Source organism: Dendropsophus ebraccatus, chromosome 7 (assembly GCF_027789765.1).
Source record: "Dendropsophus ebraccatus isolate aDenEbr1 chromosome 7, aDenEbr1.pat, whole genome shotgun sequence".
Classification (NCBI taxonomy): domain Eukaryota; kingdom Metazoa; phylum Chordata; class Amphibia; order Anura; family Hylidae; genus Dendropsophus; species Dendropsophus ebraccatus.
Window position 1 is genome coordinate 5,982,808 of NC_091460.1, and position 20,583 is coordinate 6,003,390.

At 55.0% G+C, this 20,583-nt stretch overlaps 1 protein-coding gene across 2 annotated transcripts in view; it reads left to right on the forward strand.

Annotated features, from left to right (window-relative positions):
• Nucleotides 1-20,583, forward strand: part of LOC138797241 (disintegrin and metalloproteinase domain-containing protein 19-like) — an 84,934-nt gene that overhangs the window by 5,953 nt on the left and 58,398 nt on the right. Inside the window, exon 2 of one of the 2 annotated variants that reach the window (XM_069977101.1) lies at nucleotides 12,219-12,307. In XM_069977101.1, the coding sequence (XP_069833202.1) occupies nucleotides 12,219-12,307 (89 nt within the window). The remainder of the gene's footprint in view (nucleotides 1-12,218; nucleotides 12,308-20,583) is intronic. The other variant, XM_069977102.1, reaches the window with a different exon arrangement.

Genomic DNA, 20,583 nt, shown 5'->3' on the forward strand with positions numbered 1-20,583 from the left:
TGACCATAGGAGCTTACACTCTACAGGAGAGACATCACTGACCATAGGAGCTTACACTCTACAGGAGACATCACTGACCATAAGAGCTTACACTCTACAGGAGACATCACTGACCATAGGAGCTTACACTCTACAGGAGACATCACTGACCATAAGAGCTTACACTCTACAGGAGACATCACTGACCATAAGAGACATCACTGACCATAGGAGCTTACACTCTACAGGAGACACCACTGACCATAAGAGCTTACACTCTACAGGAGAGACATAACTGACCATAGGAGCTTACACTCTACAGGAGACATCACTGACCATAAGAGCTTACACTCTACAGGAGAGACATCACTGACCATAGGAGCTTACACTCTACAGGAGAGACATCACTGACCATAGGAGCTTACACTCTACAGGAGACATCACTGACCATAAGAGCTTACACTCTACAGGAGACATCACTGACCATAAGAGCTTACACTCTACAGGAGACATCACTGACCATAAGAGCTTACACTCTACAGGAGAGACATCACTGACCATAAGAGCTTACACTCTACAGGAGACATCACTGACCATAAGAGCTTACACTCTACAGGAGAGAGACATCACTGACCATAAGAGCTTACACTCTACAGGAGACATCACTGACCATAGGAGCTTACACTCTACAGGAGACATCACTGACCATAAGAGCTTACACTCTACAGGAGACATCACTGACCATAAGAGACATCACTGACCATAGGAGCTTACACTCTACAGGAGACACCACTGACCATAAGAGCTTACACTCTACAGGAGAGACATCACTGACCATAGGAGCTTACACTCTACAGGAGACATCACTGACCATAAGAGCTTACACTCTACAGGAGAGACATCACTGACCATAGGAGCTTACACTCTACAGGAGAGACATCACTGACCATAGGAGCTTACACTCTACAGGAGACATCACTGACCATAAGAGCTTACACTCTACAGGAGACATCACTGACCATAAGAGCTTACACTCTACAGGAGACATCACTGACCATAAGAGCTTACACTCTACAGGAGAGACATCACTGACCATAAGAGCTTACACTCTACAGGAGACATCACTGACCATAAGAACTATGTCCTCCTCCTCCCCCAGACCCCTCTGTCTCCTCCAGAACCCTCTCTCCTCCTCTTCCAGAACCCTCTCTCCTTTTCCTCCAGACCCCTCTGTCCTCCTCCTCCTCCTCCAGACCCCTCTGTCCTCCTCCTCCTCCTCCAGACCCCTCTGTCCTCTTCCTCCTCCAGACCCCTCTGTCCTCTTCCTCCTCCAGACCCCTCTGTCCTCTTCCTCCTCCAGACCCCTCTGTCCTCCTCCTCCTCCTCCAGACCCCTCTGTCCTCCTCCAGACCCCTCTGTCCTCCTCCAGACCCCTCTGTCCTCCTCCAGACCCCTCTGTCCTCCTCCTCCTCCTCCAGACCCCTCTGTCCTCCTCCAGACCCCTCTGTCCTCCTCCAGACCCCTCTGTCCTCCTCCAGACCCCTCTGTCCTCTTCCTCCTCCGGACCCCTCTGTCCTCCTCCTCCTCCAGACTTCTCTGTCTCTTCCTCCTCCGGACCCCTCTGTTCTCCTCCTCCTCCGGACCCCTCTGTTCTCCTCCTCCTCCGGACCCCTCTGTCCTCCTCCTCCTCCGGACCCCTCTGTCCTCCTCCTCCGGACCCCTCTGTCCTCCTCCTCCGGAACCCTCTGTCCTCCTCCTCCGGACCCCTCTGTCCTCCTCCTCCGGACCCCTCTGTCCTCCTCCTCCGGACCCCTCTGTCCTCCTCCTCCGGACCCCTCTGTCCTCCTCCTCCGGACCCCTCTGTCCTCCTCCAGACCCCTCTGTCCTCCTCCAGACCCCTCTGTCCTCCTCCAGACCCCTCTGTCCTCCTCCAGACTCCTCTGTCCTCCTCCTCCTCCAGACCCCTCTGTCCTCCTCCAGACCCCTCTGTCCTCCTCCAGACCCCTCTGTCCTCCTCCGGACCCCTCTGTCCTACTCCTCCTCCTCCGGACCCCTCTGTCCTACTCCTCCTCCTCCGGACCCCTCTGTCCTACTCCTCCTCCTCCGGACCCCTCTGTCCTACTCCTCCTCCTCCAGACCCCTCTGTCCTACTCCTCCTCCGGACCCCTCTGTCCTCCTCCTCTTCCGGACCCCTCTGTCCTCCTCTTCCGGACCCCTCTGTCCTCCTCCTCCGGACCCCTCTGTCCTCCTCCTCCGGACCCCTCTGTCCTCCTTCTCCTCCTCCTCCGGACCCCTCTGTCCTCCTTCTCCTCCTCCTCCGGACCCCTCTGTCCTCCTTCTCCTCTTCTGGACCCCTATGTTGTCCTCCTCCTCCAGACCCCTCTGTCCTCCTTCTCCTCCTCCTCCGGACCCCTCTGTCCTCCTCCTCCTCCGGACCCCTCTGTCCTCCTCCTCCGGACCCCTCTGTCCTCCTCCTCCGGACCCCTTTTTCCTCCTCCTCCAGACCCCTCTGTCCTCCTCCTCCTCCGAACCCCTCTGTCCTGCTCCTCCTCCGAACCCCTCTGTCCTGCTCCTCCTCCGAACCCCTCTGTCCTCCTCCTCCTCCGGACCCCTCTGTCCTCCTCCTCCTCCGGACCCCTCTGTCCTCCTCCTCCTCCGGACCCCTCTGTCCTCCTCCTCCTCCGGACCCCTCTGTCCTCCTCCTCCTCCGGACCCCTCTGTCCTCCTCCTCCTCCGGACCCCTCTGTCCTCCTCCTCTTCCGGACCCCTCTGTCCTCCTCCTCCGGACCCCTCTGTCCTCCTCCTCCGGACCCCTCTGTCCTCCTTCTCCTCCTCCTCCGGACCCCTCTGTCCTCCTTCTCCTCCTCCTCCGGACCCCTCTGTCCTCCTTCTCCTCTTCCGGACCCCTATGTTGTCCTCCTCCTCCAGACCCCTCTGTCCTCCTTCTCCTCCTCCCGACCCCTCTGTCCTCCTTCTCCTCCGGACCCCTCTGTCCTCCTCCTCCGGACCCCTCTGTCCTCCTCCTCCGGACCCCTCTGTCCTCCTCCTCCGGACCCCTCTGTCCTCCTCCTCCTCCGGACCCCTCTGTCCTCCTCCGGACCCCTCTGTCCTCCTCCTCCTCCGGACCCCTCTGTCCTCCTCCGGACCCCTCTGTCCTGCTCCTCCTCCGGATCCCTCGGTCCTCCTCCTCCTCCGGATCCCTCGGTCCTCCTCCGGACCCCTCTGTCCTCCTCCTCCGGACCCCTCTGTCCTCCTCCTCCTCCGGACCCCTCTGTCCTCCTCCTCCTCCGGACCCCTCTGTCCTCCTCCGGACCCCTCTGTCCTGCTCCTCCTCTGGACCCCTCGGTCCTCCTCCGGACCCCTCGGTCCTCCTCCTCCTCGGGACCCCTCGGTCCTCCTCCTCCTCCGAACCCCTCTGTCCTCCTCCTCCTCCGGACCCCTCTGTCCTCCTCCTCCTCCGGACCCCTCTGTCCTCCTCCGGACCCCTCTGTCCTCCTCCTCCTCCGGACCCCTCTGTCCTCCTCCGGACCCCTCTGTCCTCCTCCTCCTCCGGACCCCTCTGTCCTCCTCCGGACCCCTCTGTCCTCCTCCTCCTCCGGACCCCTCTGTCCTGCTCCTCCTCCGGATCCCTCGGTCCTCCTCCTCCTCCGGATCCCTCGGTCCTCCTCCGGACCCCTCTGTCCTCCTCCTCCGGACCCCTCTGTCCTCCTCCTCCTCCGGACCCCTCTGTCCTCCTCCGGACCCCTCTGTCCTGCTTCTCCTCCGGAGCCCTCGGTCCTCCTCCGGACCCCTCGGTCCTCCTCCTCCGGACCCCTCGGTCCTCCTCCTCCTCGGGACCCCTCGGTCCTCCTCCTCCTCGGGACCCCTCGGTCCTCCTCCTCCTCCGGACCCCTCGGTCCTCCTCCTCCTCCGGATCCCTCGGTCCTCCTCCGGACCCCTCTGTCCTCCTCCTCCGGACCCCTCTGTCCTCCTCCTCCTCCGGACCCCTCGGTCCTCCTCCTCCTCCGGACCCCTCTGTCCTCCTCCGGACCCCTCGGTCCTCCTCCTCCTCCGGACCCCTCGGTCCTCCTCCTCCTCCGGACCCCTCGGTCCTCCTCCGGACCCCTCGGTCCTCCTCCTCCTCCGGACCCCTCGGTCCTTCTCCTCCTCCGGACCCCTCGGTCCTCCTCCTCCTCCGGACCCCTCGGTCCTCCTCCTCCTCCGGACCCCTCGGTCCTCCTCCTCCTCCGGACCCCTCGGTCCTCCTTTGGACCCTTCTTTCCTCCTTTGACTTATCCTCCTGGCTTCTCTATCATCCATCTCCCTGTTTGGGGTTGTCACCTTCTCCTATGGGGGATAGCTATCTATACAGGGATGCTGACTGCAGACAGAGATGGAAAGGCCCTTTAAGTGGGGACCCTGGGTGTAGACGTCACACGGCCCCTAGTGTCCATGTGACCCAGGAGTGTCTTTGTCTTATGACCGCTGCCAGTACAGCGCCCCCCGGGGGCTCGGCCGCCCTAGAACAATGTTATGTCTGTTACCGCCACATGGGACAAGTCCCCCTTTGTTCTGTGCAAACAACCAGCAGGAGGCCACGTGGACCCCGCCCATCATGGGGAGACCGGGGGTCTCCCCAGGCCACGAGGGCCGAACAGGGTCACTATACAACTTATTCTGTGCCAGAGAAACCTATGGGCTCCCTGATGCTGGAGGGGTGGGGGTCCCGGTCCTGTATATGATATAGACCCCTGATGCTGGAGGGGTGGGGGTCCCGGTCCTGTATATGATATAGACCCCTGATGCTGGAGGGGTGGGGGCCCTGTATATGATATAGACGCCTGATGCTGGAGGGGTGGGGGTCCTGTATATGATATAGACCCCTGATGCTGAAGTGGTGGGGGTCCCGGTCCTGTATATGATATAGACCCCTGATGCTGGAGGGGTGGGGGTCCTGTATATGATATAGACCCCTGATGCTGAAGTGGTGGGGGTCCCGGTCCTGTATATGATATAGACCCCTGATGCTGGAGGGGTGGGGGTCCTGTATATGATATAGACGCCTGATGCTGGAGGGGTGGGGGTCCTGTATATGATATAGACCCCTGATGGTGGGGGGGTCCCGTTCCTGTATATGATATAGACCCCTGATGGTGGGGGGGTCCCGGTCCTGTATATGATATAGACCCCTGATGCTGGAGGGGTGGGGGTCCCGGTCCTGTATATGATATAGACCCCTGATGCTGGAGGGGTGGGGGGTCCCGGTCCTGTATATGATATAGACCCCTGATGCTGGAGGGGTGGGGCGGTCCTGTATATGATATAGACCCCTGATGCTGGAGGGGTGGGGGGTCCTGTATATGATATAGACCCCTGATGCTGGAGGGGTGGGGGGTCCCGGTCCTGTATATGATATAGACCCCTGATGCTGGAGGGGTGGGGGTCCTGTATATGATATAGACCCCTGATGCTGGAGGGGTGGGGGGTCCCGGTCCTGTATGATATAGACCCCTGATGCTGGAGGGGTGGGGGTCCCAGTCCTGTATATGATATAGACCCCTGATGCTGGAGGGGTGGGGGTCCTGTATATGATATAGACCCCTGATGCTGGAGGGGTGGGGGTCCTGTATATGATATAGACCCCTGATGCTGAAGTGGTGGGGGTCCCGGTCCTGTATATGATATAGACCCCTGATGCTGGAGGGGTGGGGGTCCTGGTCCTGTATATGATATAGACCCCTGATGCTGGAGGGGTGGGGGTCCTGTATATGATATAGACCCCTGATGCTGGAGGGGTGGGGGTCCTGTATATGATATAGACCCCTGATGCTGGAGGGGTGGGGGTCCTGTATATGATATAGACCCCTGATGCTGGAGGGGTGGGGGTCCTGTATATGATATAGACCCCTGATGCTGGAGGGGTGGGGGTCCTGTATATGATATAGACCCCTGATACTGGAGGGGTGGGGGTCCTGTATATGATATAGACCCCTGATGCTGGAGGGGTGGGGGTCCTGGTACTGTATATGATATAGACCCCTGATGCTGGAGGGGTGGGGGTCCCGGTCCTGTATATGATATAGACCCCTGATGCTGGAGGGGTGGGGGTCCTGTATATGATATAGACCCCTGATGCTGGAGGGGTGGGGGTCCTGGTACTGTATATGATATAGACCCCTGATGCTGGAGGGGTGGGGGTCCCGGTACTGTATATGATATAGACCCCTGATGCTGGAGGGGTGGGGGTCCCTCTGTACAGGAAGCCATTAGTCCTGCATTCTTTCTCATAAAGAAGCTATAATTGGTATAACCCTCCGGAGCCGTCGCCTGACCTCCCCTCATATAGAACAACAAGCCCCCTCCCCACAGCTATTTATAGAGGCCTGAGAGCAGAGGAGGAAAGGGTTAAAGGGGCCGCCACCATGCAACCCCCTGTTCCGGTCCTGGGAATGAGGGCGACTATCACATCGGGACCCCCCACCCACCATATAACAGAATCATGGGGGGCGACTATCACCCCCAGACAACAAAGCATTGTTCACACTGACAGGAGAGATGTGCTGCAGATGTGTACAGCTCACAGAGCATTGCCTACACTGACAGGAGAGATGTGCTGCAGATGTGTACAGCTCACAGAGCATTGCCTACACTGACAGGAGAGATGTGCTGCAGATGTGTACAGCTCACAGAGCATTGCCTACACTGACAGGAGAGATGTGCTGCAGATGTGTACAGCTCACAGAGCATTGCCTACGCTGACAGGAGAGATGTGCTGCAGATGTGTACAGCTCACAGAGCATTGCCTACACTGACAGGAGAGATGTGCTGCAGATGTGTACAGCTCACAGAGCATTGCCTACACTGACAGGAGAGATGTGCTGCAGATGTGTACTGTATACAGCAGGATATATATATATACACAGCAGGCAGTGGTCTCCCCTCCCCCGGTATAATTACAGGTATGGTGGACGGGTCACGGTGAGTCACGGCGCTGCGGACAATGTGTCATCCGTCTCCTACAAACACTCAGGAGCTTAGAGGGGAAATTAGCAGAAAATTCACTGAAAATACCACATAGGCCACCAGGGCAAATGCCTGGGGCAACTCATTTAAAGGTACGGCGCACAACAGGGGCGGTTTATGGCCGTTCCTCACCTAGACTAGTATATATATGTGTGTGTATATCAGGGGCGTAACTACCACTATAGCAGCCATAGCGGCTGCTATGGGGCCCGCCGCATCAGGGGACCCCATGGCCTGCTCCTGCAATACACTGGGCCCCCTGAGCCGTCATCATTTGCAGCACCGGGTGGCCCTGCTGGTCTCCTGGGTTTTGCAAATGTCCCTTTAACTGCGAGCACTCCTGACCAGAGCTAGAGGGGGGGGGGGGGGGGTGATGACTGGTGATGAGGTCATGTTCAGTATCTGATCATCCGGATGTCATGTGACTCATCGCTGATCACTGATCCTTCTATATACGGTCGCAGTTCTATCAGATCTGGTGGAAAATGTGTAGATTCCAGTAAAGTGACCTGCTGCCCCTGGATGGCGGAGTAGGAGACCCCTGTATAAGAGCGATGACTTATCCTCATCTAATCCCCCTAATCGGCGCTGATCCTGTTAGATCTGTAGCCGCCCCACCCCACCCCACCCCCCCTGGAGTAAGACAGAACACACAGAACTACCGACTTCTCTAACTATTAAAGGGGGAAAAAGTTTTTAAATCACCTGGTATCAGAAAGTTATATACATCTCATTTATGTCTATTTAAAAATCTTCCAGTACTTATCAGCTGCTGGAAGTGTTGTGTTCTCTTCAGTCTCAAAGTACTCTCTCCTGCCACCTTTGTCCATGCCAGGAACATGGGCACCAGGCTGGTCCCGGTGTGATGGCACAGTACAGGGGCACCGGGTGTGTCCCTTGTCAATCACCATGTTAGTGCCAGGCCTCTACTTACATACATACACAGTCCCACAGGGGGGATAGAGCTGACCCCCTCCCCACAGGCTGAGCTGCCCCCCGCTTTGCCTCGCTAACAATATGCGGATTATTTTCCGCAGTATGACAGGTGCCATGTGCTGGGGGGTCATCTTACTATGGAATATGAAGTCCTGAGAGATCAGTCAGATGAGGACAGCCGGAGTGTGGGTGTAAGTGTCTCTGAGGCACCAGGCGTGCGGTGTCCCTGTCAGAGGTGAGAACACGGCTGTGACCACACACCGACCTCTAACCCCTATTGCTTTTCCTGTTTTTGTGACACCTCCCGTTAGTAACCTATACGTACTGATCTGCAGCGGTCGCCTCTTCCTGCTCATTCACCGGATGGCGGTTTTATCATTTATCCATCACCAAAAAATGTTGTTGTTTTTTTTTGTTTTTTTTTTCAAATCATCTGGTGTCAGAAATTTTTATAGATTTGTAAGTTACTTGTATTAAAAAATATGTATTCTTCCAGTACTTATCAGCTGCTGTATGTCCTGCAGGAAGTGGTGTATTCTTTCCAGTCTGACTCAGTGCTCTCTACTGCCCCCTCTGTCCATGTCAGGAACAGAACCACCTTTTTAATTCTTGACTGTATTTGCTTATGTGTAGATGATGGAGCCTGGAGTGACCCTATGGCAGGACATGGAGGTCTCATACAGGGGGGGTCACAGTGACCCATAGACCCCAGTGCAATATAAGGGGGCCCCGGTGATATTACATTAGGTCCCAGGAGACAAGTTGCCCCTCTGACCTTACACTCGCCCCCCAGCTGTAGACTTCACCTTGTATACCCTGTAATACTAACTTCCGGGACATTCCCACCATGATTATCCACTATACACATCCTCCCGACATTACCACACCGTATAGATGCTTATATAGCTGCAAGCAGCAACGGAAGGGTTAATCTGATGAGTAAATAAAGCTGTCCGCAACGGACGCTGCTCGGTTCCTCTATGGGATCCTCCTATACCCCAACACAAGAGACAGCTGCATCCTGCCCAGCACCTGCCCCGACCATCACTGCAAGCTCATCACATTCTGCTGTCATCTTCCTTCCTTCTCCGCTGCAAAATAGTGACTGTACAAATACAACCATATCGCTGAGTATATAGATACAACTATATATCACTGCCTGTACAGATACAGCCATATATCACCGCCTGTACAGATACAGCCATATATCACCGCCTGTACAGATACAGCCATATATCACCACCTGTACAGATACAGCCATATATCACAGCCTGTACAGATACAGCCATATATCACCACCTGTACAGATACAACCATATATCACTGACTGTTCAGATACAGCCATATATCACCGCCTGTACAGATACAACCGTATATCACTGCCTGTACAGATACAGCCATATATCACAGCCTGTACAGATACAGCCATATATCACCGCTTGTACAGATACAGCCATATATCACCGCCTGTACAGATACAGCCATATATCACAGCCTGTACAGATACAGCCATATATCACCACCTGTACAGATACAGCCATATATCACAGCCTGTACAGATACAGCCATATATCACCACCTGTACAGATACAACCATATATCACTGACTGTACAGATACAGCCATATATCACCACCTGTACAGATACAGCCATATATCACCACCTGTACAGATACAGCCATATATCACCGCCTGTACAGATACAGCCATATATCACCACCTGTACAGATACAACCATATATCACTGACTGTACAGATACAGCCATATATCACCACCTGTACAGATACAACCATATATCACTGACTGTACAGATACAGCCATATATCACCGCCTGTACAGATACAACCGTATATCACTGCCTGTACAGATACAGCCATATATCACAGCCTGTACAGATACAGCCATATATCACCGCTTGTACAGATACAGCCATATCACTCCCTGTACAGATACAGCCATATATCACCGCCTGTACAGATACAGCCATATATCACCGCCTGTACAGATACAGCCATATCATTCCCTGTACAGATACAGCCATATATCACCGCCTGTACAGATACAGCCATATATCACAGCCTGTACAGATACAGCCATATATCACTGACTGTACAGATACAGCCATATATCACTGACTGTACAGATACAGCCATATATCACTGACTGTACAGATATGACCGTATATCACTGACTGTACAGATAAAACCATATATTACCGCCTGTTCAGATACAACGTATATCACTGACTGTACAGATACAACTATATATTTCTGACTGTACATATACAGCTGTATATCACTGAATGTACAGATACAGCCATATATCACCGCCTGTACAGATACAGCCATATATCACCACCTGTACAGATACAGCCATATATCACGCCTGTACAGATACAGCCATATATCACCGCCTGTACAGATACAGCCATATATCACTGACTGTACAGATACAGCCATATATCGCTGAGTATATAGATACAACTATATATCACAGCCTGTACAGATACAGCCATATATCACTGACTGTACAGATATGACCGTATATCACTGACTGTACAGATAAAACCGTATATCACTGACTGTACAGATACAGCCATATATCACCACCTGTACAGATACAGCCATATATCACCGCCTGTACAGATACAGCCATATATCACTGACTGTAAAGATAAAACCATATATTACCGCCTGTACAGATACAACGTATATCACTGACTGTACAGATACAACTATATATTTCTGACTGTACATATACAGCTGTATATCACTGAATGTACAGATACAACTATATATTTCTGACTGTACAGATACAACCATAAATAACTGACTGTACAGATACAACCATATATCACCGCCTGTACAGATACAACCATATATCACCGCCTGTACAGATACAACCATATATCACCGCCTGTACAGACAATGTAACTCTAACTGTAGAGCTCATTCCTGGTGTACAGACCCGGTCACTGTGTACATATCTGTAATCTCTGAGCAGACACTGAACAGGCAGAGGGTGCTGGGAGGTTTGCAGGGCTGTGGTGGTTGTCACTTCCCTATCTGAGGATTGTGTGACCCTGTAGTAACAGTCAGCAGCTGGTTGTGTTATTACTCGCCTGGCGCCCTGCAGCGGTCACAGTGCGGGCCGTGCAGGGGATGCCATTCCCATGGAACATGTGCAGTGCATTCAGCGTGGGGTCCACTGACAGGACCTCGGCCTACTCTTACAGCCCTATTCCACCAAGTATTTATTGTCCGTATCTAGCCGATTATTGGCCGTTATGGCTGATAATTGCTTGGCTAATAGCTCCTGTTAAAAGGCAACAACATGCACATCCTCCACAGCTGCACTCACTATTCTGATGTTACATCACGTCTCATCCTCCAGAGCTGCACTCACTATTCTGATGTTACATCACGTCTCATCCTCCAGAGCTGCACTCACTATTCTGCTGTTACATGATTTATTATCCTCCAGAGCTGCACTCATTATTCTGCTGTTACATCATGTCTCATCCTCCAGAGCTGCACTCACTATTCTGCTGTTACATCATGTCTCATCCTCCAGAACTGCACTCACTATTCTGCTGTTACATCATGTCTCATCCTCCAGAGCTGCACTCACTATTCTGCTGTTACATCATGTCTCATCCTCCAGAGCTGCACTCACTATTCTGCTGTTACATCATTTCTTATACTCCAGAGCTGCACTCACTATTCTGCTGTTACACCATGTCTCATCCTCCAGAGCTGCACTCACCACTCTGCTTACATGTCTCATCCTCCAGAGCTGCACTCACTATTCTGCTGTTACACCATGTCTCATCCTCCAGAGCTGCACTCACCACTCTGCTTACATCATGTCTCATTCTCCAGAGCTGCACTCACTATTCTGCTGTTACATCATGTCTCATCCTCTAGAGCTGCACTCACTATTCTGCTTATATCATGTCTCATCCTCTAGAGCTGCACTCACCATTCTGCTTACATCATGTCTCATCCGCCAGAGCTGCACTCACTATTCTGCTGTTACATCATGTCTCATCCTCCAGAGCTGCACTCACCATTCTGCTTACATCATGTCTCATCCTCTAGAGCTGCACTCACTATTCTGCTGTTACATCACTTCTCATCCTCCAGAGCTGCACTCACTATTCTGCTGTTACATACTTAGTGCAGTCTAAGGAAGAAAATAATATATAAGTAGAAGAGAGATAAAGGTTGTAGGTGACATCCTCTGGCGGTATATAAGGGTAATCAGACGGTATTAACCCTTTATATTTCTATATTTGTCAGGGGAGACGCCGGGTGAGGCGGTGACGGTGCAATGGCTGCTGAATGGACGGGCGCGGAGGTCACTGAGGTCGCATAACAAGGTAACTGAGGTATTTTCTTCACACTTACTTTTTGCATAATATTTTCGATTTCTTAAGAACAGTATGTGTCGGCCATGGGTTTTTTTGGGGGATATTTCTAGAAAAACACCCTGTGTAGCTCCCCTGCTAAGGACACAGGGTGTGAGAGGCTGAGGGCATGGAGGTCACAGAGAAAAGAGTAAGCAGCAGGGGGTGCTGTACTGATAAGGGGGTGCTGTGCTGATAAGGGGATGCTGTGCAGGGGGTGCTGTGCTGATAAGGGGGTGCTGTGCTGATAAGGGGATGCTGTGCAGGGGGTGCTGTGCTGATAAGGGGGTGCTGTGCTGATAAGGGGATGCTGTGCAGGGGGTGCTGTGCTGATAAGGGGGTGCTGTGCAGGGGGTGCTGTGCTGATAAGGGGATGCTGTGCAGGGGGTGCTGTGCTGATAAGGGGGTGCTGTGCTGATAAGGGGATGCTGTGCAGGGGGTGCTGTGCTGATAAGGGGATGCTGTGCAGGGGGTGCTGTGCTGATAAGGCGGTGCTGTGCAGGGGGTGCTGTGCTGATAAGGGGATGCTGTGCAGGGGGTGCTGTGCTGATAAGGGGGTGCTGTGCTGATAAGGAGATGCTGTGCAGGGGGTGCTGTGCTGATAAGGGGGTTCTGTGCAGGGGGTGCTGTGCTGATAAGGGGGGTAATGTGCTGTGCAGGGGGTGCTGTGCTGATAAGGCAGTGATGTGCTGTGCAGGGGGTGCTGTGCTGATAAGGGGGTTCTGTGCAGGGGGTGCTGTACTGATAAGGCAGTGATGTGCTGTGCAGGGGGTGCTGTGCTGATAAGGCAGTGATGTGCTGTGCAGGGGGTGCTGTGCTGATAAGGGGATGCTGTGCAGGGGATGCTGTGCTGATAAGGGGATGCTGTGCTGATAAGGGGGTTCTGTGCTGGGGGTGCTGTACTGATAAGGCAGTGATGTGCTGTGCAGGGGGTGCTGTGCTGATAAGGCAGTGATGTGCTGTGCAGGGGGTGCTGTACTGATAAGGCAGTGATGTGCTGTGCAGGGGGTGCTGTACTGATAAGGCAGTGATGTGCTGTGCAGCGGGTGCTGTACTGATAAGGCAGTGATGTGCTGTGCAGGGGGTGCTGTACTGATAAGGCAGTGATGTGCTGTGCAGGGGGTGCTGTACTGATAAGGCAGTGATGTGCTGTGCAGGGGGTGCTGTACTGATAAGGCAGTGATGTGCTGTGCAGGGGGTGCTGTGCTGATAAGGCAGTGATGTGCTGTGCAGGGTGTGCTGTACTGATAAGGCAGTGATGTGCTGTGCAGGGGGTGCTGTACTGATAAGGCAGTGATGTGCTGTGCAGGGGGTGCTGTACTGATAAGGCAGTGATGTGCTGTGCAGGGGGTGCTGTACTGATAAGGCAGTGATGTGCTGTGCAGGATGTGCTGTACTGATAATGGGGTGCTGTGCTGATAAGGGGATGCTGTGCAGGGGGTGCTGTGCTGGTGCAAGGGGTGCTGATAAGGGGGGGCTGTGCTGATAAGGCAGTGATGTGCTGTGCAGGATGTGCTGTTAAGGAGTGCTGATTAGGGGTTGCTGTGCTAATTAGGGGTTGCTGTGCTTGTGCATAGGGGCTGTACTGATAAGGTGGTGCTGGGCTGGTGCAGGGGTGCTGGACCCTCCTCTGTGGCCCCAATGGTCTCTGTACCCTCCCCTGTGGCCCCTATTGTTCTGGCAGTCTCTGGACCCTCCTCTGGCAGTACCTGGACCTTCCTCTGTGGCCCCTATTGTTCTGGCAGTCTCTGGACCCTCCTCTGGCAGTACCTGGACCTTCCTCTGTTGCCCTGGCTGTCCCTGCAGTCTTTGGACTCCCTTCTGTGGCCCTGGTGATCTCTGTACCCTCCTCTGTGGCCCCAGCGTTCTCTGGACCCTCCTCTGTGGCCCCCATTGTTTCGGCAGTCTCTGGACCCTCATCTGGCAGTACCTGGACCTTCCTCTGTTGCCCTGGCTGTCCCTGCAGTCTTTGGACTCCCCTCTGTGGCCCTGGCGCTTTCTGGACCCTCCTCTGTGGCCCCCATTGTTCCGGCAGTCTCTGGACCCTCCTTTGTGGCCGCTGTGGTCTCTGAACCCTCCTCTGCGGCCCCAGCTCTCTCTGGACCTTCCTCTGTGGCCCTGGCAGTCCCTGTACTCTCTGGACCCTTCTCTCTGGCCTCGACAGTACCTGGACCCTCCTCTGTGGCCCTGGTGGTCTCTGGACCCTCCTCTGTGGCCCCAGCAGTCCCAGAACTATCTAGACCCTCCTCTATGGCCCCGGCGGTCCCTGCACTCTCTGGACCTTACTCTGTGGCCCGGTGGTTCCACCAGTCTCTCAACCCTCCTCTGTGGCCCCTACAGTACCTGGACTTTCCTATGTGGGCCCTTGCTGTCCCTGCAGTCTCTGGACCCTCCTCTGTGGCCCCTCCTCTGTGGCCCCAGCGGTCCTGGCAGTCTTTGGACTCTCCTCTGTGGCCCTGGCGGTCCTGGCAGTCTCTGGACCCTCGTCTGTGGCCCCTCCTCTGTGGCCCCAGCGGTCCCGGCAGTCTCTGGACCCTCCTTTGTGGCCCTGTCGGTCCTGGCAGTCTCTGGACCCTCCTTTGTGTCCCTGTCGGTCCTGGCAGTCTCTGGACCCTCCTTTGTTGCCCCGGCGGTCCTGGCAGTCTCTGGACCCTCCTCTGTGGCCCCAGCGGTCCTGGCAGTCTCTGGACCCTCCTTTGTGGCCCCGTCGGTCCTGGCAGTCTCTGGACCCTAATCTGTGGCCCTGTCAGTCCTGGCAGTCTCTGGACCCTCCTCTGTGGCCCCAGCGGTCCTGGCAGTCTCTGGACCCTCCTCTGTGGCCCCAGCGGTCCTGGCAGTCTCTGGACCCTCCTCTGTGGCCCCAGCGGTCCTGGCAGTCTCTGGACCCTCCTCTGTGGCCCTGGCAGCCTCTGGACCCTCCTCTGTGGCCCTGGCAGTCTCTGGACCCTCCTCTGTGGCCCCGGCGGTCCTGGCAGTCTCTGGACCCTCCTCTGTGGCCCCGGCGGTCCTGGCAGTCTCTGGACCCTCCTCTGTGGCCCCGTCGGTCCTGGCAGCCTCTGGACCCTCCTCTGTGGCCCCGTCGGTCCTGGCAGCCTCTGGACCCTCCTCTGTGGCCCCGGCGGTCCTGGCAGTCTCTGGACCCTCCTCTGTGGCCCCGGCGGTCCTGGCAGCCTCTGGACCCTCCTCTGTGGCCCCGGCGGTCCTGGCAGTCTCTGGACCCTCCTTTGTGGCCCTGTCGGTCCTGGCAGTTTCTGGACCCTCCTTTGTGGCCCCGGCGGTCCTGGCAGTCTCTGGACCCTCCTCTGTGGCCCCGTCGGTCCTGGCAGTCTCTGGACCCTCCTCTGTGGCCCCGGCGGTCCTGGCAGCCTCTGGACCCTCCTCTGTGGCCCCGGCGGTCCTGGCAGTCTCTGGACCCTCCTCTGTGGCCCCGGTGGTCCCACTCTGTTTATAGAGACTATAAGGATGTCGTCCAAATAACACAAATGCTGAGAAATGAGCCGAGATTTCTTATTGTCTCCCAGGAGTCTGGAACACAAGGAAAGGGCCGGGCCGCATCCTTATATAAGAGACATTGAGAGCGCCAGCTACAAGGGGTCCAGGGGGGCAGGGCCGCCAAGGGTTAAATCCCGGGTGAGGTGCTGAGCTGTGACGTCATCAGGAGGAAAGAGAGAAAAGACTTAAAAGTAAATAAACACATGGGGTGAGAGCGGGCCGCACCCGGCTACACTGCCCCGGCCTACTGCTGCGGGGTCCTCACATTCCCCATCCCTGTAACTGTCTTCATAGACTCCCCTGGAGGAGGACAGAGGGGTCTGGAGAAGGACAGAGGGGTCTGGAGGAGGAGGAGGACAGAGGGGTCTGGGGGAGGAGGACAGAGGGTTCTGGAGGAAAAAGACAGAGGGATCTGGAGGAGCAGGACAGAGGGGTCTGGAGGAGGAGGAGGACAGAGGGGTCTGGAGGAGGAGGACAGAGGGGTCTGGAGGAAAAAGACAGAGGGATCTGGAGGAGCAGGACAGAGGGTTCTGGGAGAGGAGGAGGACAGAGGGGTCTGGGGGAGGAGGAGGACAGAGGGGTCTGGGGGAGGAGGAGGACAGAGGGGTCTGGGGGAGGAGGAGGACAGAGGGGTCTGGAGGAGGAGGAGGACAGAGGGGTCTTGGGGAGGAGGAGGACAGAGGGGTCTTGGGGAGGAGGAGGACAGAGGGGTCTGGGGGAGGAGGAGGACAGAGGGGTCTGGAGGAGGAGGAGGACAGAGGGGTCTTGGGGAGGAGGAGGACAGAGGGGTCTGGGGGAAAAAGACAGAGGGATCTGGAGGAGCAGGACAGAGGGTTCTGGGAGAGGAGGAGGACAGAGGGGTCTGGGGGAGGAGGAGGACAGAGGGGTCTGGGGGAGGAGGAGGACAGAGGGGTCTGGGGGAGGAGGAGGACAGAGGGGTCTGGGGGAGGAGGAGGACAGAGGGGTCTGGGGGAGGAGGAGGACAGAGAGGGGTCTGGGGGAGGAGGAGGACAGAGGGGTCTGGAGGAGGAGGACAGAGGGGTCTGGAGGAGGAAGAGGATAGAGGAGTCTGGAGGAGGAGGACAGAGGGGTCTGGGGGAGGAGGAGGACAGAGGGGTCTGGGGGAGGAGGAGGACAGAGGGGTCTGGGGGAGGAGGAGGACAGAGGGGTCTGGGGGAGGAGGAGGACAGAGGGGTCTGGAGGAGGACAGAGGGGTCTGGGGGAGTAGGAGGACAGAGGGGTCCGGAGGAGGGGTCTGTGTATAGAAAGGGGGTCACCGTGTAATGTGTATGAGGGGGGTCACCATGTGATGTGTATGGGGGGGTCACCATGTAATGTGTATGGGGGGGGTCACCATGTAATATGTATGGGGGGGTCACCATGTAATGTGTGTGTGTGGGGGGGATCACCATGTGACGTGTATGGGGGTTGTCACCATGTAATGTGTATGGGGGTTGTCACCATGTAATGTGTATGGGGGGGGGGGTCACCATGTAATGTGTATGGGGGGGGTCTCCATGTAATGTGTATGGGGGGGTCTCCATGTAATGTGTATGGGGGGGGTCTCCATGTAATGTGTATGGGGGGGTCTCCATGTAATGTGTATGGGGGGGGTCTCCATGTAATGTGTATGGGGGGGGTCTTCATGTAATGTGTATGGGGGGGTCTCCATGTATTGTGTATGGGGGGGTCACCATGTATTGTGTATGGGGGGGTACACCATGTAATGTGTATGGGGGGGTCTCCATGTAACGTGTATGGGGGGGTCTCCATGTAACGTGTATGGGGGGGTCACCATGTAATGTGTATGGGGGGGGTCACCATGTAATGTGTATGGGGGGGGGGGTCACCATGTAATGTGTATGGGGGGGGGGTCACCATGTAATGTGTATGGGGGCGGTCACCATGTAACGTTTATGGGGGGGGGGGGGGTCACCATGTATTGTGTGTGGGGGGGATAGGGGTCTCCATGTAATGTGTATTGGGGGGGGGGGGGGGGCAGGAGCCGGATTGTGGAGAGGAGACTTGGCGGAGACATTGTGGAGTCCAGATGGTGTCTGGCAGCCGGTTATCCCGGCAGACGTCACAGCAGATGATGATGGTTGCTGTGGAGATGGAGGGTCCTGCGTCTGCTCTTCCTCACACTGTAATCCTGTTATCTGCAGGAACGTATCCCCCCCCCCCCCCCCCCCCCCCCCCCCCCGATTCACTCTGATCTCATGTATATAATCGGCTTCTTCCTGGTTATTTATTATGTGATACGTTCCTCGGATACTTGTATCACCCGGTGCCGCACACAGATGTTATACTGCCTGGTATAAGTGTGGCGCCATCTCTGGGTTAATGGTGGACGTCTTGTTCATGTTATGGTGTCCGCCATCCTGTAACAGCTGCTGCTTCGTGTCTGTGTGTGCCCGGCGTATCGCCCCGATGCTGCCAAAATGGTATATAAATTAATCTGCCATTGTTACCCATAGCAACCAATTACAGCTCCCATAGCAACCAATCACAGCACAGCATACATCTTGTATCCTGCTCTGGTAAAATGTGATTGGCTGCTATGGATGTTGTGACTGGTTGCTATGGGAGCTGTGATTGGTTGCTGTGACTGGTTGCTATGAGAACAGTGACTGGTTGTTATGGATGCTTTGACTGGTTGCTATGGGAGCTGTGACTGGTTACTATGGGAGCTGTGACTGGTTGCTATGAGAACAGTGACTGGTTGCTATGGGAGCTGTGACTGGTTGCTATGAGAACAGTGACTGGTTGTTATGGGAGCTGATTGGTTGCTATGGGAGCTGTGACTGGTTGCTATGGGAGCTGTGACTGGTTGCTATGAGAACAGTGACTGGTTGTTATGGGAGCTGATTGGTTGCTATGGAAGCTGTGACTGGTTGCTATGGGAGCTGTGACTGGTTGCTATGAGAACAGTGACTGGTTGCTATGGGAGCTGGAACTGACCCCACTGTTTACCGATGTCGCCTGCGGGCGCTTTGTATTGTTTTTCTCCCTTTCTTCTTCTCCGCCGCTGTTCTTTACTCAGGTAAACAGAGCGTGCTGCGCGGCCGAGTGATGGCGGGAGTGGACTGTTATTATAAGAGATGTGGAGATAAATCCCCGAGCCCCCCGCCGCTCATACTACATACCCCAACATTAACTCTTCCCTGACCCTCACCGTATACAGCCAGTCATCTCCTGCCCAGACCCGTACACTGCATGCAGCCTACCTAGTATTGGCATGTGAGGTACAGGATAGTGACACCTGGGGTGCAGGATAGTGACACCTGGGGTACAGGATAATGGAACGCTGACACTTGGGGTACAGGATAGTGACACTTGGGAGTACAGGATAATGGAACGCTGACACTTGGGGTACAGGATAGTGACACCTGGGGTACAGGATAATGGAACGCTGACACTTGGGGTACAGGATAGTGACACTTGGGGTACAGGATAATGACACTTGGGGTACAGGATAGTGACACCTGGGGTACAGGATAATGGAACGCTGACACTTGGGGTACAGGATAGTGACACTTGGGGTACAGGATAATGGAACGCTGACACTTGGGGTACAGGATAGTGACACCTGGGGTACAGGATAATGACACTTGGGGTACAGGAGGGTGACACCTGGGGTGCAGTATAGTGACACCTGGGGTACAGGATAATGGAACGCTGACACTTGGGGTACAGGATAGTGACACCTGGGGTACAGGATAATGGAACGCTGACACTTGGGGTACAGGATAATGACACTTGGGGTACAGGATAATGACACTTGGGGCCCAGGATAGTGACACTTGGGGCCCAGGATAGTGACACTTGGGGCCCAGGATAATGATACTTGGGGTACAGGATAATGGAACGCTGACACTTGGGGTACAGGATAATGATACTTGGGGCCCAGGATAATGATACTTGGGGTACAGGATAGTAACACTTGGGGTACAGGATAGTGACACTTGGGGCCCAGGATAATGATACTTGGGGTACAGGATAGTGACACTTGGGGCCCAGGATAATGATACTTGGGGCCCAGGATAATGATACTTGGGGTACAGGATAGTGACACTTGGGGTACAGGATAGTGACACTTGGGGCCCAGGATAGTGACACTTGGGGTACAGGATGGTGACACTTGGGGCCCAGGATAATGATACTTGGGGTACAGGATAGTGACACTTGGGGTACAGGATAGTGACACTTGGGGTACAGGATAGTGACACTTGGGGTACAGGATAGTGACACTTGGGGCCCAGGATAATGATACTTGGGGTACAGGATAGTGACACTTGGGGTACAGGATAGTGACACACTGTTTCCCAGATTTCCATGGAGGTAAAGGTAGGAGAGCGAGACCCCACATACAGCTCCCCATATCTCAGTTTCCTATAGGGATACATGAGGGCAGTGAGAGGGGTCAGAATATTCGGGTGACACCTCCTGTACCCCCGGATAATGCGCTCCAGCTGTCGCCCTTGGCCATGATCTCTGTCCTGCAGTCACATCTGGCCGCTCGTCCGTCTGTAACTCGATCCCCTCCACTTCCTCAGGTTGGATGGAAATCATTAGGTCCTGATTCGGGGAAGTGTTTGGGGGGCGGACGTGTTGCTGGGTTCTCACGGTCGGTTGTGGATAATGTAATATACGAGAACTGAAGCCGGACTCATGACAGCCGAATGATGGACAGACCCTCGCAGGATGACACTGCCCCTTTAAGTTCCCCTTGGGGCGTTTCTTCCTGCAGTCCTTACTGCTGTGCT